The following is a 19,110-nucleotide window of genomic DNA, read 5'->3' on the forward strand; positions in this document are numbered from 1 at the left end:
AGGCGGTAGCACTTTTTAACATTACAAAGTACGTAAAAGAGGTTTCCATTGAGAAAAACTGCTACTGTTGCAGATAAACCACAATAAAGTTAATGTACACAGCTGTAACCAGTAGTTCTGAAAGGGAACCTTTTGCGGGAAGATAATGGATATGTGCTTTCATTTCTTTTCTTTTAAACTACATTAGATAATGTGACTTGATGTTATATCTTATAGTAGAGGGATCATCATGACTGAGCAGATTTAGATATTTGCATGTGTAATCAATACATCGTTTCCTGGCACAATCAGAGAAATTATTACAGACCCAACAGTGACTATGAATTTGAGGAAGAGGACTGAGATGACTGTCACTCTTACCTTATCCATTCCTTGCAGGTCTGTCAAGCAGATTAAGATGCCATTAAATTATCCTGATGTTCACTGCTTATATTTCCTTTTCTTGTTTTCATATTTGTAAAGCACAATAATGTGAGCTTCCTGTTGGTTTGCAAGATCAATAGAAGTGAATAAATTTGGGGTTAATCTGGACCCATATTACCAATTCAGTAGATAGATAACTTTATCCAGTTTTAATCCTGAGTGATTTTGTAAGAACCAGGACTCAGAACTGATTTACTCATAACTTCTTGTTATGTGATCCATTGTGTGAAAAATTTGATTAGGTATCTGAATTTATAGGGATCAATCTGTGTCCTGATCAGACCAGCCAGAACAGATTGCAAAAACAAATGAAACTTTCATTAACTCATCAGCATCTTGCAAAAGGTACTGCAGTGAGCTTTGATATCACTTATCACTAACTTTGACTGCATAATTCTTTGACCTGAGACTAATCTACAGAGTAGTATGCCCATACAAGCCAAGTGATACACATTCTCTGCACAGTGGCTCATACCTGGTGGGGTGCACACCCCACCACAATGGTCATCCTGCACTGATCAGCTGATGCACCTCAATAAAGATTATAGCATAATCACAGTGACGTTATGGTAGCACTCACCAAATTAAACGAATACAGTACCACTGCATTAGAATGATGCCTCCAACAATGAGCAATGCTCTGCTCTTGAAAGTACTGAGATGTATCTCCATATTTGGCACCAGTCACAAACAGACAAATTTAATTTGCAGAGGATTCAAACTTTGGAGTGTCCCATTGTTAATTAGCTCACATACATGAGCTCCTTTGAGCCAATTATTGTTTCTATACTGAAACAAAAAGCACAGAGCTGAACAGGAACATTTCTGTATTGCTCAGTTGGTAAACTGAAACTTTGAAATTCCTCACACACAAATTTCTCACACAGTCACTTCATGCAGCACCCATTCGTGTCCCAAACATGAATTTTTGAAAGGTAGGGCAGAGGAAGTAGTGGAGTAAAGTTGTGATGGTGGAGCATGTGTCTTGCATGGATAGCTCAGTCATTCAGAGCATAGCTGGCAAAAGACAAGGTTTGTGGTCCAGTCCAGCACACACTTTTTAACTGCCACGGAGTTTCATGAAACACCAAATTTGACACCACATCCCATGTAAATTTATTGGCCAGGTATGCTTAAAATATTCACAGACAAGCAAAAAAATTGGTGGTCTACAATATGCGCGTAGCACCTTCTGCTGGCCCAATCCAGCAGCAGAATTGTCATACTTCCTCCGTTTTGAATGTTTATAACAAAGAGAGTTACTATAATGCAAGTTTCCCAGTTTGTCAGGCTGTGTGAACTCAACAAGTACAAAATGCATTTGGCCATCAAGACAGCAACATCTAAAGCCTTCAGTGACTACGGTAGAAGAATATTGCTGAAAGCACTCTCACAAAGGCCAGAGAAATTCTGGCCATGTTAGTGTTACCAAAATTAGTGACCAGTCTTCCAGGGATGAGTCAAGAACTGAAATTGATGTTATCAAAGCAAAATCAGAAATTCTTAATTCCACTTTTAAAAGATGCTTTACAATGAAAAACCCAGGAGTACTGCTACAATTTAAATTCCCTATCACAGAAAAGATGAGGGAAATAGATACTGGCATCAGTGGTGTGAGGAAACAACTGAAATTGTTAAAATAGAACAAAGCACCATATCCCGCTTGAATCCCTATCAGATTCTATACCCAATTTGTAGCTGTTGACTATTATCTACAACACATACACCTAACATGAACTGTGCCCCACAGTTGCAGAAAGTAGTCACACCTGTATACAAGAAGAGTAGCAGAAGTGACCGACAAAAGTACCATCCAATATTCTCAACATCCATTTGTTGTAGAATGTTAGAACATATACTGGGGTCAAACACAATGAGGTATCATTGTCATCTCAGTAGGCACCACAGCCTTGATCAATTCGAAGGAGGACATTGTTCCACAAGGCTATACATTAAATTACTTTATTGTGCATGAGTAGTTTCGGACACAGCCCATTCTTAAGTGCATCTATAGGAACAGATGTGGGTGTATCATCCTTGTCACATCAAAACGTTTCACACCATGCATATTTGTGCATAGCGCTGTTAACTGTTATCATCTTGAAACAGATAGGTAAAAGTCACACTTACACACACTTGCCATGCAACTGACAAATCAGTACCTTGCGTACTACGTGTTCATGTCAGCTGCATATGCAAGTGTGATTTATAGCTACACATTTCAATATGATTAACACTGACAACTGTGCTATGCACAAATACACATAGCATGTAATTTTTTGATAAGACAAGGATGATATACCCACACCTGTTGCTACAGATGCAACTGACAATGAGAGCGTGGAATAAAGCAATTTAATATACGCCTGATGGAACGATGTACTCGTCCATAGTGAGGTGTGTCTAACAGAATGGCCTCCTCCACACCAACCAGCGTGGCTTCCGAGAACAGCAGTCTTGAGAAACCCAGCTTGCTCTTTTCTCACATGACATACCAAAAGTTATGGATCAAAGCAGTGTAGTACACACAGTATTTCTCAGTTTCCAAAAAAGCATTTGACTCAGTACCATACCTGCACGTACTATCAGAAGTATGATCATATGGGATATCAAGTGAAATTTGTGACTGGATTGTGGATTTCTGGTAGGCAGTACGCAGCATATTATCTTGGATGGGGAGTCACTGATAGATGCAAAAGCAACTTCAGGTATGTTCCAAGGAAGTGTGTAGAGACCCTTGCTGTTCATGTTGTACATTAATGACTTTGTGGATAATATTAATAGTAACCTGAGAGTTCTTACAGATGATGCAGTTATCTATAATAAAGTACTCTCTACGAGAAACTGCATCAATATTTAATCATATCTATGTAAAACCGTGCACTTCACAAAATGAAAAAACATACTATCCTATGACAATGGTGTCAGTGAGTTACATTTGTAATCAGGCAATTCCTACATGTAACAATCTGTAGGGATATGAAATGAAATGATCACACTGTCTCAGCTGTAGGTAAAGCGGGTGGCCGGCTACAGTTAATTGGAGAATACTAGGAAGATGCAATCAGTCTACAAAGGAGACTGCATACAAAACACTTGTGCAACCCATCCTAGAATATTGCCTCTGTTGTTCAGGACTCATATCAAATACATCTAACAGGGGATACTTAAAGCACACATAGAAGGGCACAGCACAGACGAGCACAGGTTTGTTTTACCTGTGGGACTGAGTCACAGTGATGTTGAAGAAACTGAACTGGCGGACACTTGAAGATAGACACCAACTATCCTGTGAAAACCTGCCTAGAAAGTTTTTACAACTAACTTTAAGTGATGAATCTAGCAGTATACTACAATATCTGGATATCACTCCCATAGTGATTATGAAGATAAGATTAAACTTACTACAGAATACACTGAGGCATGTAAGCAATGATTTTTTCCCATACTCCATACATGGATAAAATGGTGTAACAGCCCTAACAACTGGGACAATGAAACATACCCTCTACTTTGCGCTTCACAGCCATTTGCAGAATACGAATGTAGATGTAGAACTAGACACAGATTATATCTGATGCGTTAGTTCCCATTATTCCCACAATATAGTCACTAACAAAGCAAATATGTAGAGCAACAATACTCAAGCAATATATGAAGCAAAGTTCACATATATTTACTGTTCCTACTACACTTCGGCTTTTGTACAGAATGAAGTGCAGTCATGAGCACAAATAAATAAATTTGTCTTTAGGTAAATATAAATTTTTATATCTGAAATGAGCCAATTTTTATACTAACCCACATTTACAAATGCCATATACAACATACAGTTCTTCCTCCATGATCTTTGATGTTTTGGATGTATTTCTTCTTTCCCTTCATCAAGTGAGGAGCTTAATTCAACCATCATTTCTGTCTAAGAACAAAGAGAAGAAATAAACATTAATTTCAGCTCGTATTCATTTCACCTTTACAGACCTGCAGAGACTCTGCACAACAGCTACTTCTCGCTTATCAGATTACAGCAGAAACATTGGTACACAAAAGTAGTTCGTAAGGCAACACTGCTAAACCATAAAACAGAACTGAATGGTTTCCTGCTTCTCTCATTAAAGTCATTCATTAGCTACATAGCTTCAAGTTCTGCACAACCTTTTCTTTATTTTTTCCTTAAGCCCACCTGATATTGTCATATAATCGCTAGATCTATTTCTCTGACTTTCCTGACTGCAAGATAAGAGTGATGGGCTATTTTGTGTATATTTTATCCTCTGGTGCAATGGATCTAAGACAAAGGAAGTATTCATAAAGAAAAAGTAAGTGGTGAGATTACAGTGTAAAGGAAGTAACTGCACATCTTGCAGAATCTTCTTCAAAAATCACTGAATTCTTACACTCATCTCAACACATTTACTTGCTGATACAATTTTTGGCACTAATAAAAATTCATTTCATCTTAACTGTGACATCTACAACACAGTAATTATACATATATAAATATATATTAAAAAACAAAGATGCTGTGACTTACCAAATGAGAAAGTGCTGGTAGAAAGACACAATAAAAAAAAAACACACACACACACACACACACACACACACACACACACACACACACAAATTTCAAGCTTTCGCAACCTACGGTTGCTTCATCAGGAAAGAGGGAAGGAGAGGGAAAGACGAAAGGATGTGGGCTTTAAGGGAGAGGGTAAGGAGTCATTCCAATCCCGGGAGCAGAAAGACTTACCTTAGGGGGGAAAAGGGATAGGTATACACTCGCGCACGCACACACACACACACACACACACACATATATATATCCATCCGCACATATACAGACACAAGCAGACATGTGTAAAGGCCATCCCTATGAAATCCCCAAACCACCTTCCCTACCCTCTGGTTCCTACCCTTGTAACCGCCCCTGGTGTAAAACCTGTCCCATGCACCCTCCCACCACCACCTACTCCAGTCCTGTAACCCGGAAGGTGTACATGATCAAAGGCAGAGCCACGTGTGAAAGCACCCACGTGATTTACCAACTGACCTGCCTGCACTGTGAAGCTTTCTATGTGGAAATGACCAGCACCAAACTGTCCATTCGCATGAACGGACACAGGCAGACAGTGTTTGTTGGTAATGAGGATCACTCTGTGGCTAAACATGCCTTGGTGCACAGCCAGCACATCTTGGCACAGTGTTACACCATCCGGGTTATCTGGATACTTCCCACTGACACCAACCTACCAGAACTCCGGAGATGGGAACTTGCCCTTCAATATATTCTCTCTTCCCGTTACCCACCAGGCCTCAACCTCCGCTAATTTCAAGTTGCCGCCGCTCATATCTCACCTGTCATTCAACAACATCTTTGCCTCTGTACTTCAGCCTCGACTGACATCTCTGCCCAAACTCTTTGCCTTTACATATGTCTGCTTGTGTCTGTATACGTGCGGATGAATGTGTGTGTGTGAGAGAGAGAGCGCGCGCGCAAGTGTATACCTGTCCTCTTTTCCCCCTAAGGTAAGTCTTTCTGCTCCCGGGATTGGAATGACTCCATACCCTCTCCCTTAAAACCCACATCCTTTCATCTTTCCCTCTCCTTCCCTCTTTCCTGATGAAGCAACCGTGGGTTGCGAAAGCTTGAATTTTGTGTGTTTGTTATTGTCTCTATCAATGTACCAACGCTTTCGTTTGGTAAGTTAATCATCTTTGTTTTTAGATATATTTTTCCCACGCGGAATGTGTCCCTCTATTATATATAGATAGACACACACACACACACACACACACACACACACACACACACACACACACAATTTCCAAGTCAACTTTGGTTCCTTGTCTGGATTCAGAGTGAGGCTTTGTATTATGTATACAAAGTCTCAACAAATGACAATCTAACATAGACAAAACGCAGAGACTCACTAAGAAAATCCTTTAGACAATCAGTCTATAATTTATCTAATTATGCAGATCCAACAATTGAAGATTCCTATTAGCTGCATAACAAGCAGCTACACTTATTGTAAATGGCCGTATGTTCCTACGACACAGAGGTAGTTGATATTTTATAAGAAATATCGGTGTAGTCCTGTATACATTATGTTAAGAATGGAAGATAAACTGCAATTATAGAGTGTAAATTCCACAGCAACGACATTTTTTTTAATTAATGGGTTCTCTGTTAATCTTACTATTCTAAAGCAGCAATATTTTTTAAATTAATGGGTTCTCTTTTAATCTTACTGTGTTATGTTCTGATAAAGTAAATACATGTAGTTTACCCTATTTCCTCTTCATAATAACTTCATACCCACAAACACCAACTAATATGTCATACTATCTCCTCCTCTATTTGATCAACATGTCTTCTGCTTTCAAGGTAGCCAGAAGAATCCCACCTCATTACTCAGTACTACTCAATAGATTGCTCCACTAGGGCTGCGATTCTCTGAAGTCTAGTCCTGAAATGAGATGTCCTCTCATCTCTCCTCAGAACGAAAATATAGTTACACCAACACCCCTTTCAGCAGACTTTACAGCCCATGGCGAGGCAGGACAGGTAAAATTCTGGTGCTGGGGCCAAAATACTGCTGAGGTGGCATAGCACAAGACATCTGTCAGTGAGCTGAATTAGCTAACACCTTGGCCTGTTGCTGCACTGCCTCAGTCCCTATGTAACCAGAGGCAGGGCCTGGTCATAACAAAGTTGGGAAATTTACAGCAAAAACTGCACCTCAGATCTAGCAATATGTTGTCTTAGATTGCTACATACTCCATGCCAGCAAATGGCCTGATGTGGGTCACCGTGTCAACTACATCCAGCTGCTACTTCTACTAGCTGATGATCTATGGACCGCTCCTAGACTTTAACTACTACAATCCAACTGGGTCTATCTTCAGGATGACACCAATTACACTCTGTATCTCCAGGGCAGGAGTCTCCAGCTTGAAGTCTGCACACCAGTGCACCTCACTCCTCACCCACTGCCAAGCCAAAGGTTGTCCATTGTACACACACACACACACACACACACACACACACACACACACACACACACACACACACACTGCCACAACAGACTTTTGTCCGCCCACCACGTCACTTCATTACATAAACTTGCATCGGTAGCTGGATGTACTGAACGATGACAGGCCCTTGTCCAGTTCATCAGTATTCATCCTAGATGCTAGTGCCACTAAGCTAATTTCTCCTTTTTTGGGTAAGCACAGGATGATGAGTTAGCATTTGTGGGCTACTGTAACCGGCAGTGACAGTGACATTGAGCTGTCTGAGATAAACCCTTACTTACAAGCCTCACTACTGGTGGCACTGCAGTCAAGCCATGCACCGGCATTCTGATGCTTTCATAGGTGAAGCATTTAAAACGGCTCAGATTTCCAAACTCATGCAGGAAACCAACGGCTGGTGGGAGGCTCTGTCAGCAGTGTCAGACTTCCCACAAGCACAATGGGAAATCCAGGGCACACTTAGGCCACTCCGGTAACCACGTTATGTTGCACTGATGTCCTTCCCCTGAACACAACAGGCTAGAAGTACATGCCCACACCAGCAATACTTCAAGTGTTTCTGGACGTACTCTCTCTTTTAGTTCAATTTTCAAGAATGTTCAGAGTTCTCTATCTAAACAGAACTTCAACCAGTACTACTTACTTTCTTGTTCTCGGTGTTTTCACTGGAATCCTCACTCCCACTGCCCCCACAGTTAGCTACCTGTGTCTTTTACGGCATTAAAGATCACATTAAAAGTGTGCATCAGTTGCCCACCACAAGGCAGTATAGGCACAATGTGAAGTCTTGCTCTACCATTTCCTCCTCTGATGGACCTCATCGAAGTTCACCAAATGAAGTAGTGCAGTCTACTGAAACATTAACTCATCTGGGAACAGGTAAGCCTGCCAAATTTTTATTAATGCGACAAGTGAATGGATTAGAGGCCCTTTAGGGTGGATACCAATGTACCATCTTCTATGACAAATAGTACTACCTCTGTTGTGTTATGGTCCCCTTCGCTCAACTATTTCATAGGAGAGTGACTGTATATAGTGGCCATGACATACAGGTGAAAGGTGCTTTTGCTACAGAAGTCTCTTATAGAAATGTTTCAAGGAAACTCTCATTCTTAGTCATTACTTCTGGTAATGCAGAAAAAACTGTTTGGGTTAGATGCATTAAAACAGTTCAGTTTCTCCATTTTGGAAAATGTGCATTTGGTGTCCACAGAGACTACGTTTCAGGGCACTGAAGCATTAATTGCCTCATATTTGGATCTGTTCACTCCTGGCTTAGGGTGGGCTACAGCTGCAGGAGTAAAAATTCATTTAAAACCAGGGTCCATGCCTCACTTCTCGCAGATGCGCCTGGTTCTGCATTTCCTGTGGGATGTAGTCAAAGCAGAATTGGATAGGCTGGAGGACGTTGATGCAATTAGCCCAGTCTCCTTGACCAAAGGAGCTTCTTCCTTCATAACAATAAAGAAGGCAGATGGCTCTCCAATTATGTGGTGACTTTAAAACTATTTAGCTGCAGTCATTGTAGATATTTTTCCAATTTCACACTCAGAAGATCTGTTTTCCAATTTGAAAAAGGTGACTGTTACACTAATGTTGACTTGCCGCAAATGCACTTGCACTTACCATTACAGCCAGAATCCTCAGGGACTGTTGGTACTTAACACCCCCTTTGGTCTCTACCTGTATTACCAGCTACCATTTGGTATTTCCAGTGCCCCAGCAGTATTCCAGCATTATTTGTAACAACTGGTACAGGACATTTCTTTGTGCTGCAATTATTTGAATGACATAATTACAGGGCTGTCCACCAGTGAGCGTCTTTGGAACTTGCAACTTTTCTTTTCTTTTCTTGATTAACTGATGCAAGTCTCAAATTTTATCTCCAGAAGTGCAATTTATTCATCGGTCCATTGAATGCCTGGGATTTATAATCAGCAAGCAGGACACCCATGGCACAACGAATATGCCCAGGCCCCAGTATCTCGAGGAACTGCGATCAAGGGACTGCCAGTTCAAAAATATGCGGGTCATGTGTCAACACCTGCTGAACATAATTTCATGAGGGTTGAAACCAAGGCACTATATGGTTATCTGCACGACAAAACTGTTTTTGGGAAGAATGTGGAGGAGCATGTGCTGTGGTTGAGGGAACTGTTAAGAGATTATGCACAACACAACAGACACTAAATACGGAGAAATGTCCGTTTATGTTACTATATTTAGGATATGTGATCAGTCATCAAGGAGTATGAACGGATCCTAGGTTAATGAAGGTCATACAAGATTTTCCAACACTCAGAAGGAGAAAGTGTTACGGTCTTTTTAGGATTAGCAAATTGCTATAGGAAATTCATCTCAAAATTTGATAATTAGCATCATCTTTCACTCACTAGTTGAAAAAGTGTGTAGAATTCCAGCGGGTGTCCGAGTATGAACAACCATTTGAGACAGAGAGAACTACTGACAACTAGTCTGCTGCTGGTTCTTCCCAATTATGAAAAACTTAAAATTGTCTTTTGATGCTAGCAGCCATACCCTTGGCTACACATTAAGTCAAGAAGTAGATGGGTTGGAACATCTGACTATCTATGTCTGTGAATGAAGCAGAGAGAAATTATTGTACCACGGAGAAGGAAATATTGGGCCTCCTTTATGATGAGACACTTCCAATATTATTTGTATGATAAGAAATTTAAAGTTATAATGAACCATGTGGCATTAAATGGTTATTGGGATAAAGTATCCATCTAGCAGACTAACTAATATGTTCAGCACTGAAGATAAGCAAATTCAATTTTTAAGTAAGTTATAAACCTTTGCAAGAATCGCGGGACTGCAGAAGGCTTCAGTAAGAAGTTTGGTGTATTACAGAGAGTAGATCACTCCATGCATTACGGTATATTGTGCAAGATAACAAAACTTGGACCACATATTGTAGTTCTAGCCATGATGCAGGAGGAAGTATTGAAACAAGCACATGATCACATGTTATCAGAGTATGGGGATCATGCCCACCCGGTTAGCTGTGTGGTCTAATGCACTGCTTTCCAGGCGGGAAGGCATGCCGGTCTTCGGCATGAATCCGCCCAGCGGATTAGTGTCGAGGTCCGGTGTGCCAGCCAGTCTGTGGATCCTTTTTAAGGTGGTATTCCATCTGCCTCAGCAAATGTGGGCTAGTTCCCCTTATTCCGCCTCAGTTACACTACATCTGCGATTGCTGTGCAAATACTTTCTCCACGTACACGTACGCATACACCATAACTACTCTACCACGCAAACAATGGGGTTACGCTCATCTGGAGTGAGATGTTCCCCGGGGAGAGGGGCAGGGGGGGGGGGGGGGCTGCCCACTGGGGGCCGAACCGCACAATAACCCTGGGTTTGGTGTGGAGCTATGGAGTGGCGGTGGGGTGAGTGGACTGCTGTAGCCTGCTGTGGGGTTGTGTACCACTGAGGACTACGGTGGGGACAAAGCTTCTCCATTGTTTCTAATTCTCCGTTTCCATACAATACAATACAATGGGGGTCATAGAACCACAGAATGGCACATAGCTGAACAGGTGGTGTACACATAAACAGAATGTGGAACAAAATGTGAGGAACTGTACACTGTGTGCACAGTGCGCTGAACTCAACCTTCAGTATTTTCCGCTGCAAAGATTACCAAAGGCTAGTAAGCCATTTGAAATTATTGGTATGTACATCCTACATCCTTTTTTACAAATTCCAGTAGGGTATCACTAAGTGCTGACAGTAATAGACCATTTCTCATGCTACGTTGGAATGGTGGTTATCCTGAATCAGCAAGGCGACACAGTGGCACAGGCAATGGTTAATAATTGGTTGGGTGTTCAAGAAATGTTATTTCCACATCAGGGCACCTATTTTATATCGGAACTGATGAAACATCTGTGTCATCAATTTGGAAGTTAAGAGCAAGCACACTGCATCTACAAGCAATTGGAATAACAGAGTGAGTGCATCGGATAAGAGTAAATATGTTAAGCCACTATGTAAATAGCCATCACAAGAATTTGGATACACTGTTGCTGTACATAGTTGTAGCTTATAATTCTAAGTTCTGTCCTCATATGAATTAGTATATTCCCAGACGATGTCACCACTGATCGTCGACTGACAGTTGATACTAAATTGGGGAAGAACAGATAGCCAGAACAATATTTCATGAGAACATTGCAGGAGATATGGAAGCAGGTACAAAAGACCAATACAAATGCACTTGAATGGCAGGGGCGAATGGGGCAGCAGAATGCAAAGCTAACTGAATAGTGAGTAGTAGAAGTCCATATGCTCCAAAAGGAAAGACAGACAAATTCGTCACACCGTATCAAGGTTCATATTAAATACTTTAAATGACCTCAACTGTGAATATAAAGCTACAACCATCTACTCATGTTATAGTCATGGGCACATGGGCTGCTTTGAGTCAGTTATTCGTTATGGCATAATCTTCTGGGGAAATTCAGCAAATGTCACTAGGCTCCTAGTATTACAAAAGAAAGTAATTAGAAACATGTGCGTTGCAAAAAAAAATTGAATCCTGTCGACCACTGTTAAAAAATTTAAAAATACTATCTATCCCCTCACTTTACATATATGAGGTGGTGGTGTTCCTATATAAAAATCAGCATACACTAGACATTAACCATTTTGACCACAACTACAGCACTCGCCACAGAGAGAACTTCAAACTTCCAACACATCGTTTGAAACTTTATGCCCAAACGCCAGAGTATATGGGGTTAAAAATTTTCAACAAAATAAAAGGCAGTAATATATTTAAGATGGAGCTTGATTCAATGAAAAGATTGCTCTTTACTCTTCTGGTGGAAAAAGTGTTTTTATTCTGTCAAATTCATTGAGGACAGCTTCACAGTATGAACACAGGGATTGTATTACATGTATTATTTTATGTACATGTGTAGCTGTAACTTAGAAATGTAAAATATAATGCAAACTTTTGTATTTCTCTTAAAAAAGAGAAAAAAATTTCTTTTGTAAACTTTGACATGTCTCCTGTATATCATATCAAATGATTGAAAATTGTATGTAATGAGATGAATAAATCACATATCACATATCACATTGGTCTCTTCACTGCCAGTACTGGCTCCAGTTATAAAAAAGGGGTAGGAGTTGGTAAGAAGAAGGCAACACAGGAGGTAGGACAAGCATTGTCCATACAAACTCCATACACATTACCGTACACGCTAAGGTGGAGGGTTAGGCTGTCATAAAAATTATAGAGTAATACAGATTTTAGTAGGTTTCATTACTCGCATTTATTTTCTGAAAGGTTTTGTTTTTATTCATATTTTTCACGAGATTGCATGAAGACATGAAGCATGGGGATGTGTGGAGTATTCGATGTAAGTTGTGTGTACTTATTCTTTGAGTACTGTTACTTTGTCTTGTTAGTGTACCAATCTGGAGGTTTTTTTTTAGTTTTGTGATAGACTATATGTGACGGATGATGCCATTTGCTTATTTTGTTGGGTAGTGTAAATGGAATGTAGTTACAAGTATTTTCAGGTGGTAGATTCTGGTAGCTTATGGAGAATGAACGTAATGCGCAGCTAGCATGTACTGTAGCAGTGAAGAGACTGTAGCAATTGAATGGTTCTGGTGTGCAGTGATCTTGAACCCAGTTCATTTTAAGGTAAGGACAGAAAAAAGGCAAGGCTTGATTATTAAGTTGTCAGTAGACAAGCTGCAGCAATGGCAAAGAGAGCCATCCAGGTTGATCCAAACTGTCACGGAGAAATGTTTGGTGAAGCTATTCCTAGGATGCACAGGTATGGAGGAATTCCCATGAGACATCCTTGCCATACAACTTTATTTTTGAGGACAAGGCATCAATGGATAAACACTGTATATGATTCAGTTATAGTTATGAGGAATTGTTATAATTGAGGGCAGCCTGAAGAGACAGAACATTTACAGCTGTGGGCAACACGCTGCTACTAAAATGGTATGGACAGTGACATCTCAGGACTGACTTTTTTGACTTCCGGCAACAATAAAAGGCACTATGGCTCTGAATCTAGCATACCCACTACTTCATCTACCCGACAAACCTTTCAAAGCATACACATTGAAAACCCCATCTTCTGAAAATTATCTTGGATCCCACCTTATTCAGCTCCTTGGATGAGCTTGCAGCTGCACAGAAGCGGTACATTAGCATAGAATAAATATTTCAACATATTCAGCAGTTTCACAGTAGATATTAAGTCCTAGTGGTAGGAATCTCAGCTTCAGGTTCTATTGTAAACTGGGTTCTCAATTGTAGTGTCTTTGTCTTTGGTAGAGAATCATCCACCAACCTGGACTCCATGTCCAGACTGAGCAGGTCACCTCTGGGTCTTCCGTATACAGACCTGAGTGTACCTGTCTCCGTGTGATGTGAGCTGGGTTGGACCAATAGGAATGAATGACAGTGTGAGAAGTGTAAATAAGCAGTGAAAAAATTTAAAGTGTACTATGTAATGTTTAAGCAATTCACAATTTTAGCAGCAGCCTCAGATTTGATAGACCGAATCTTCTACAGGGAGAAAGCGTGTTGTGCCATCACCTCTCCAAAGAGACTCCACAACCTGTGGCCAGATGTGCCTGTTAGTTTCCTGTGGAATTCCTACGTCAAGGCCAGAATATTGCTGAAGTGGCGCGGTGCAAGAGCTCAGTCCACCACAGTAGCTAGCTGAATTACCTCCAATCTCAACCTGACACTGTGCTTCCTCAGTCCCAATGTGAATAGAGGTAGGGCCCAGTCATAACAAAGCTGTGCAAATTTATCATAAATATTCACAGCTCAGAGCTAGCACTATGTTGTCTTCAACTGGGTGTCACCTGAGGGCCTCTGTTTCAGAGCCTGTGTCATCCTAGCATGCCTCACTCCTGACCCACTCCATAGCCACTGCCTGTCCAGAGCACACATGCTCTTCTACAAGAAACTCATGTCCTCTCTCCACTGATGCTGCATCTTTTGCAGAGGTCCTGGGTTCTGAGTGCCTCCACATTGCTGCACAGTGCCGTGGTTTCACTCATAAGCATCTGACACTAATGTCATGCATGTCAAGCACTCAGCTGCCATGTCATGTCAGCATTTGATACAGTGTTATTGCAGAATGATCATGATCACTGTGCTGCAATGCATTGCAGTGTGGAGCATTATTGCCATTGTCACAACAATACTCTCCACTGCTGAGGGTTGAAGGGTTCCAGCCCGAGTCACTTGCAACAACCATTATATGAAATTCTCAATGAATCAAGATTGAAATTGCTGAGCAGGTATTTCTGATTTCACAACTGCGGAGGAACTGGTAGTATGCACCCTTCATCCTACACTGCATCCTGAATCTACTTTCCTGACTTAAGTAATGCCTACACCCGTGGCAGCATTACAGTTTGTTCTTTCTACTTTTTTGAAAACAGGCCCTAGTTATATGGAGTGCCACTTTTAGTGGTGTTGCACACAGCAGCTAGCCACATATAGCTCCAGGCTGCAGCTACCAATGTATGTAGTTCTCATCTATCAATAGGTCAGGCAGAAAAACTAATATTTCTATTATTTTCTTTTATTATGATGACAAATCCTGTATCATTTGAGTCAATCCCCGGATGAAGGAAAAAAAATAAATAAATACATACATACATAAAGGAACAATAATGACAAGAAAACAAGAAAATTTGGAATGTGTTCATATACACAGGAAAATAGCTGAATTCTTATGACAAATACAGGCATCAAGTAGGGGAGTACTACAAGAAATTAAAAATATTTATGCTAATGGTCTCAGCTGCAAATTGACAGAAATTATTACAAAGTTTTGATCGACTAGTGTTTAACCAGATCTGAATATGAACATTAACTGATCACAACTAGTAATCATTTGTGACACTTTTGTTGCGGAGACTGTCACAATAAACATTAGGAAAAATAAGCAAATGTGCCACATGTGCAACAAGTCATCTATTTTTGACTAAGAGTAATGCTAAGGAAATAGAACCAGGAGGAAAGTGGAGAATGCAGACCGTGAGGAAGGAATAAAGGAAGTTATGGGTGAGCTAGGATAGAATTGAAAATAACCAGTTGGACTGTGAAGCTGGTGCATGACAAAAGGGTGTAATGGGGTGAGAACTGCAGTGGAGCTGCAGGTATGTTGAGATTTGAATTTTATACCTGAATGAGAATAATGAACTGAGTGACATGTAGCTGTTTACAGGGCAACTACCACAGCAACAAGCAAATGTAGAATGAGCTTAGTTGCCTCTCCACCATCTATGGTGTTGCTTGCCACAGTGAGATGCAGAACAGTTGAAATCAGTAATCTAACTTTTGCCATTCATGTTCATCATTTTTGTATGCAGAACATGTAATTTATGGAAAGAATGTCTGGAAATAGCCGTGAAAATACACAGAAATGTGGTAATGTTTCTACATTCCTGCAAAGTGAACGTACCGAGTGTTAACAAGGAATGTTTAGTCACATCCAGTACAGAATTACACAGCTCTTGCTGACTCTTGCTGCAGACAGTCATATTACTCACACAGGTAATGTTGAATAAATAATGTATCCCCTTCCCCTGTTCAAATGTCAGACACTTTATGGAATATGCATGTAGATGTAGAAGAGATTAACATCATGGGGGGTTCTGGGACTGAACGGTATATTGGAGGAAAAGACCCCAAGCCATTTCAAAATGCTGATGCGCTGGGAGACAATTCACACAGCATGTTTGTGAACTAGTGAGTGATAAAGTCAATCAAGTAATGCTTGGCAACATGATTCACCAGCTCAATGGGACAGCAAGCCAGTTTCTTAGCTGTAGACCTAAAACTCACTGCCATTCAATCTCACTACAAGTAACAACCAACAATATCTCCACTAAGACAATGTCCACCAGAATCAAAGTAAGATGACCTTCACCACACAGTACCAGCTGGGACTGCAACAACTGAAATTTGCACTCATCCAGGGCTTAGATAATACCTCACCATACTCTAAAATGAAAAAAACCTCCCTGACATTTCCATGCATTCCAAAGTGATATTCTACTGCCTATCCAACTTATGTAATATTCTAATCAATCCCTATGCCACTCCCAATCTGCTGATGTTGTTGTGTAAGACTCAGATCAAATACTTATCCCATACATTCTGTTCCATAACTTACACTAGCATTTCTTATGCTACTAGTGGTAGGACTGCTGTCAAAAGCAGTTATGTCATCTGCAAATGTTTCTGCAATATATGCACAGTATTCTATGTGGGAGCCCGCCAATTAATAGTTCATGTGAATGAATGACTAATGCCAAGCTGAAGCAAAGAGCTAAGATCATCCACAAGCAAAACATTTGATAGTATGGTCTCATTTATTTTAAAGGCTACTTTGTAGTTTATGCTTAGTGGATTCTCTCGCTAATAGCTACTTTTCCTAAACTTGACTGCAACTTTAGTAGTGTCTACCATTGTTAATAACTAACCTCTACTTCTATCTGCCTCAATCCTACTCATAGTCCTAGCCCATTCTTTCACCTTCTCCTCAGTATCTTCATACTCTTCCAGGTACTTTTTTTTACTGCATCTTAACTTATCCATGCAACCCATCTGAGGTCGTTTTTTGTCCCATTCTGGCAACAGAGCTGAGACAATGAGTGAATGTCAGCTCTCTCAAGATGGATTTTGTATAAAAGCTCAGGAAGCAATTGTTATTTTCTACATTTTCTATATTTCTGATCAGAAGCTGCTATATCCCTAAAGAAGCTAAACCTAATATAGACTAAATAGGCTGTTAAGTGACTGAGATACTGGACATACCACAGGTATCCAAACGGAGTTGTTGAAGCGAACAGGGTGTCCTTCAAGTTCTTCCTCTTCACCATCATCCGGTTCCAGCCAAATCTCAGAGTAAGCTAACTGAAAGCCAAATATAATGACAAACAGTACACCTAGGCAGGTAAAAACCATGTATAAAAAGAAATATCGATGGTTGAAATGGCCAACACAGTTGTTCAGCCATGCTGATGACTCAATCAAGGAAAAAATAAATTGTGTCCGTAAATGCAGAATAAATGACTACTGCTTACTTCAGAGTTTATTGTCATTCATAGCAAATAAATCCATCTTATTTTACCATTGTTATTCAGCATATAACTAATATTAAAAGTATAAGGAATAGCCAATATTAACATGGAATAAGTAACATACTTTCCACTGTGAAATATCTCCCTTCAAACTTTGAAAGCTCAATACGATCTTCTGTATTCCAACAGCGGCACACTTTTCAAAATAAACATTCTTCCTACAGTTGCCTTAACAAAGTAGACTTGCAGACTTCACAAATGAAGTCCTGTTAGAACTAAATGTATCATTTAAAAGTCTCTGACTGTGCAGATGATGAATTCTCCTACGTACGCTGAAGTCTTACGACATTCATGGCATCCCTGCCACATGGATGGACTCTTACCTACATAACAAAAGTGGAGGGTATCACTGACAGACTGGGTCATAGGCAGGAAATTTATCTCAGAAATGGGGTAGTGAGCATGTGAGGTATCACAATGATTGGTACTGGCTCCACTCTTGTTCTTAACCTACACAAATGGCCTTCCAGTGACTTTAAAGGGTGGTTAAAACTGATTTTTGCTGTTAACACACGCATACTAATGAAGGGTCCAAACTCTGCTTTTTTCTTACTCTCACAAAGAAACATATTACACGATACCAAACAAGCAAAAATCACTGTTTAGCAATAGATTGTGACCTTTGTAAAGTTCTTTGGGACATAGTTCAATAACGAGTTATAAGGCATCAACAAGCTACCAAGATAAAGGAAGAATATGAAGCCAAATGAATGGAAAAGTTACTCCGCACAGGGGAGTTATGCGATTGCACACCTCCACAATTGTTGCATCACCTGCAGACCCTGGCTAGAAATACTGTTAATGAAGAGATTCTCTGAAACACTTGGCCATTGCCCTTGCTATCTGATGCACAGAAGATACCCAACCATACATGACAGTGACCTTGACACCCTAACACAAATGGTGGACTTTATAACCAAGGTGTATCAGTCCACAAGTGTTGAAGCCATATTTCCATAACCAGACAATTCCCTGGCCTCATTACAAACAAAAACCATTGATTTTATCACATAAGTTGCCACTCTTCAAACACAACATTCCAGTCACCCATCGCAGCACTAACGCTCACTGAGGAAACATTGTTGTTTGTCCTCAACTGAAAGGGTACACTGGTATCACACATAAATTGGCTCAAAAATTTGACTGTGCTGTTCCCTGTGAGAGACGGGAAATGTGCCCAAAAGTCTGCAATGACACTATATTCTTGACTTTCTTCCGCAATGTCAGCTGTCGAATGTGTCAACAAACACTGAATAAAAGTATAGTTTCTATACGACACTGGTACTGACATATTGATGTACCTGTCTTCTCGACTACCTCACTGCAGCAGTGATAACTGTTGTCTCCATGCAGCCAATGGTTTCACAATCAAGACATATGGTCATGTAACACTCGCTAAACTTCAGCCTCCATCATGAGTTTGTTTGTCAAATCATATAGTTCCCAGAGGTCACTCAGCAGCTACCCACACTAGTGCCT

General features: G+C 40.4%; 1 protein-coding gene across 5 annotated transcripts in view; it reads right to left on the bottom strand.

Moving 5' to 3' along the window:
• Window positions 1-19,110, bottom strand: part of LOC126259611 (palmitoyltransferase ZDHHC16B) — an 81,053-nt gene that overhangs the window by 17,581 nt on the left and 44,362 nt on the right. For all 5 annotated transcript variants that reach the window (XM_049956524.1, XM_049956526.1, XM_049956522.1 and 2 more), the window contains 2 exons: window positions 17,306-17,508; window positions 4,225-4,342 (listed from right to left, as the gene is read on the bottom strand). In XM_049956524.1, coding sequence (XP_049812481.1) covers window positions 4,225-4,342; window positions 17,306-17,508 — 321 coding nt within the window. The remainder of the gene's footprint in view (window positions 1-4,224; window positions 4,343-17,305; window positions 17,509-19,110) is intronic.

This window comes from Schistocerca nitens, chromosome 5 (assembly GCF_023898315.1).
Source record: "Schistocerca nitens isolate TAMUIC-IGC-003100 chromosome 5, iqSchNite1.1, whole genome shotgun sequence".
Taxonomy (NCBI): Eukaryota; Metazoa; Arthropoda; class Insecta; order Orthoptera; family Acrididae; genus Schistocerca; species Schistocerca nitens.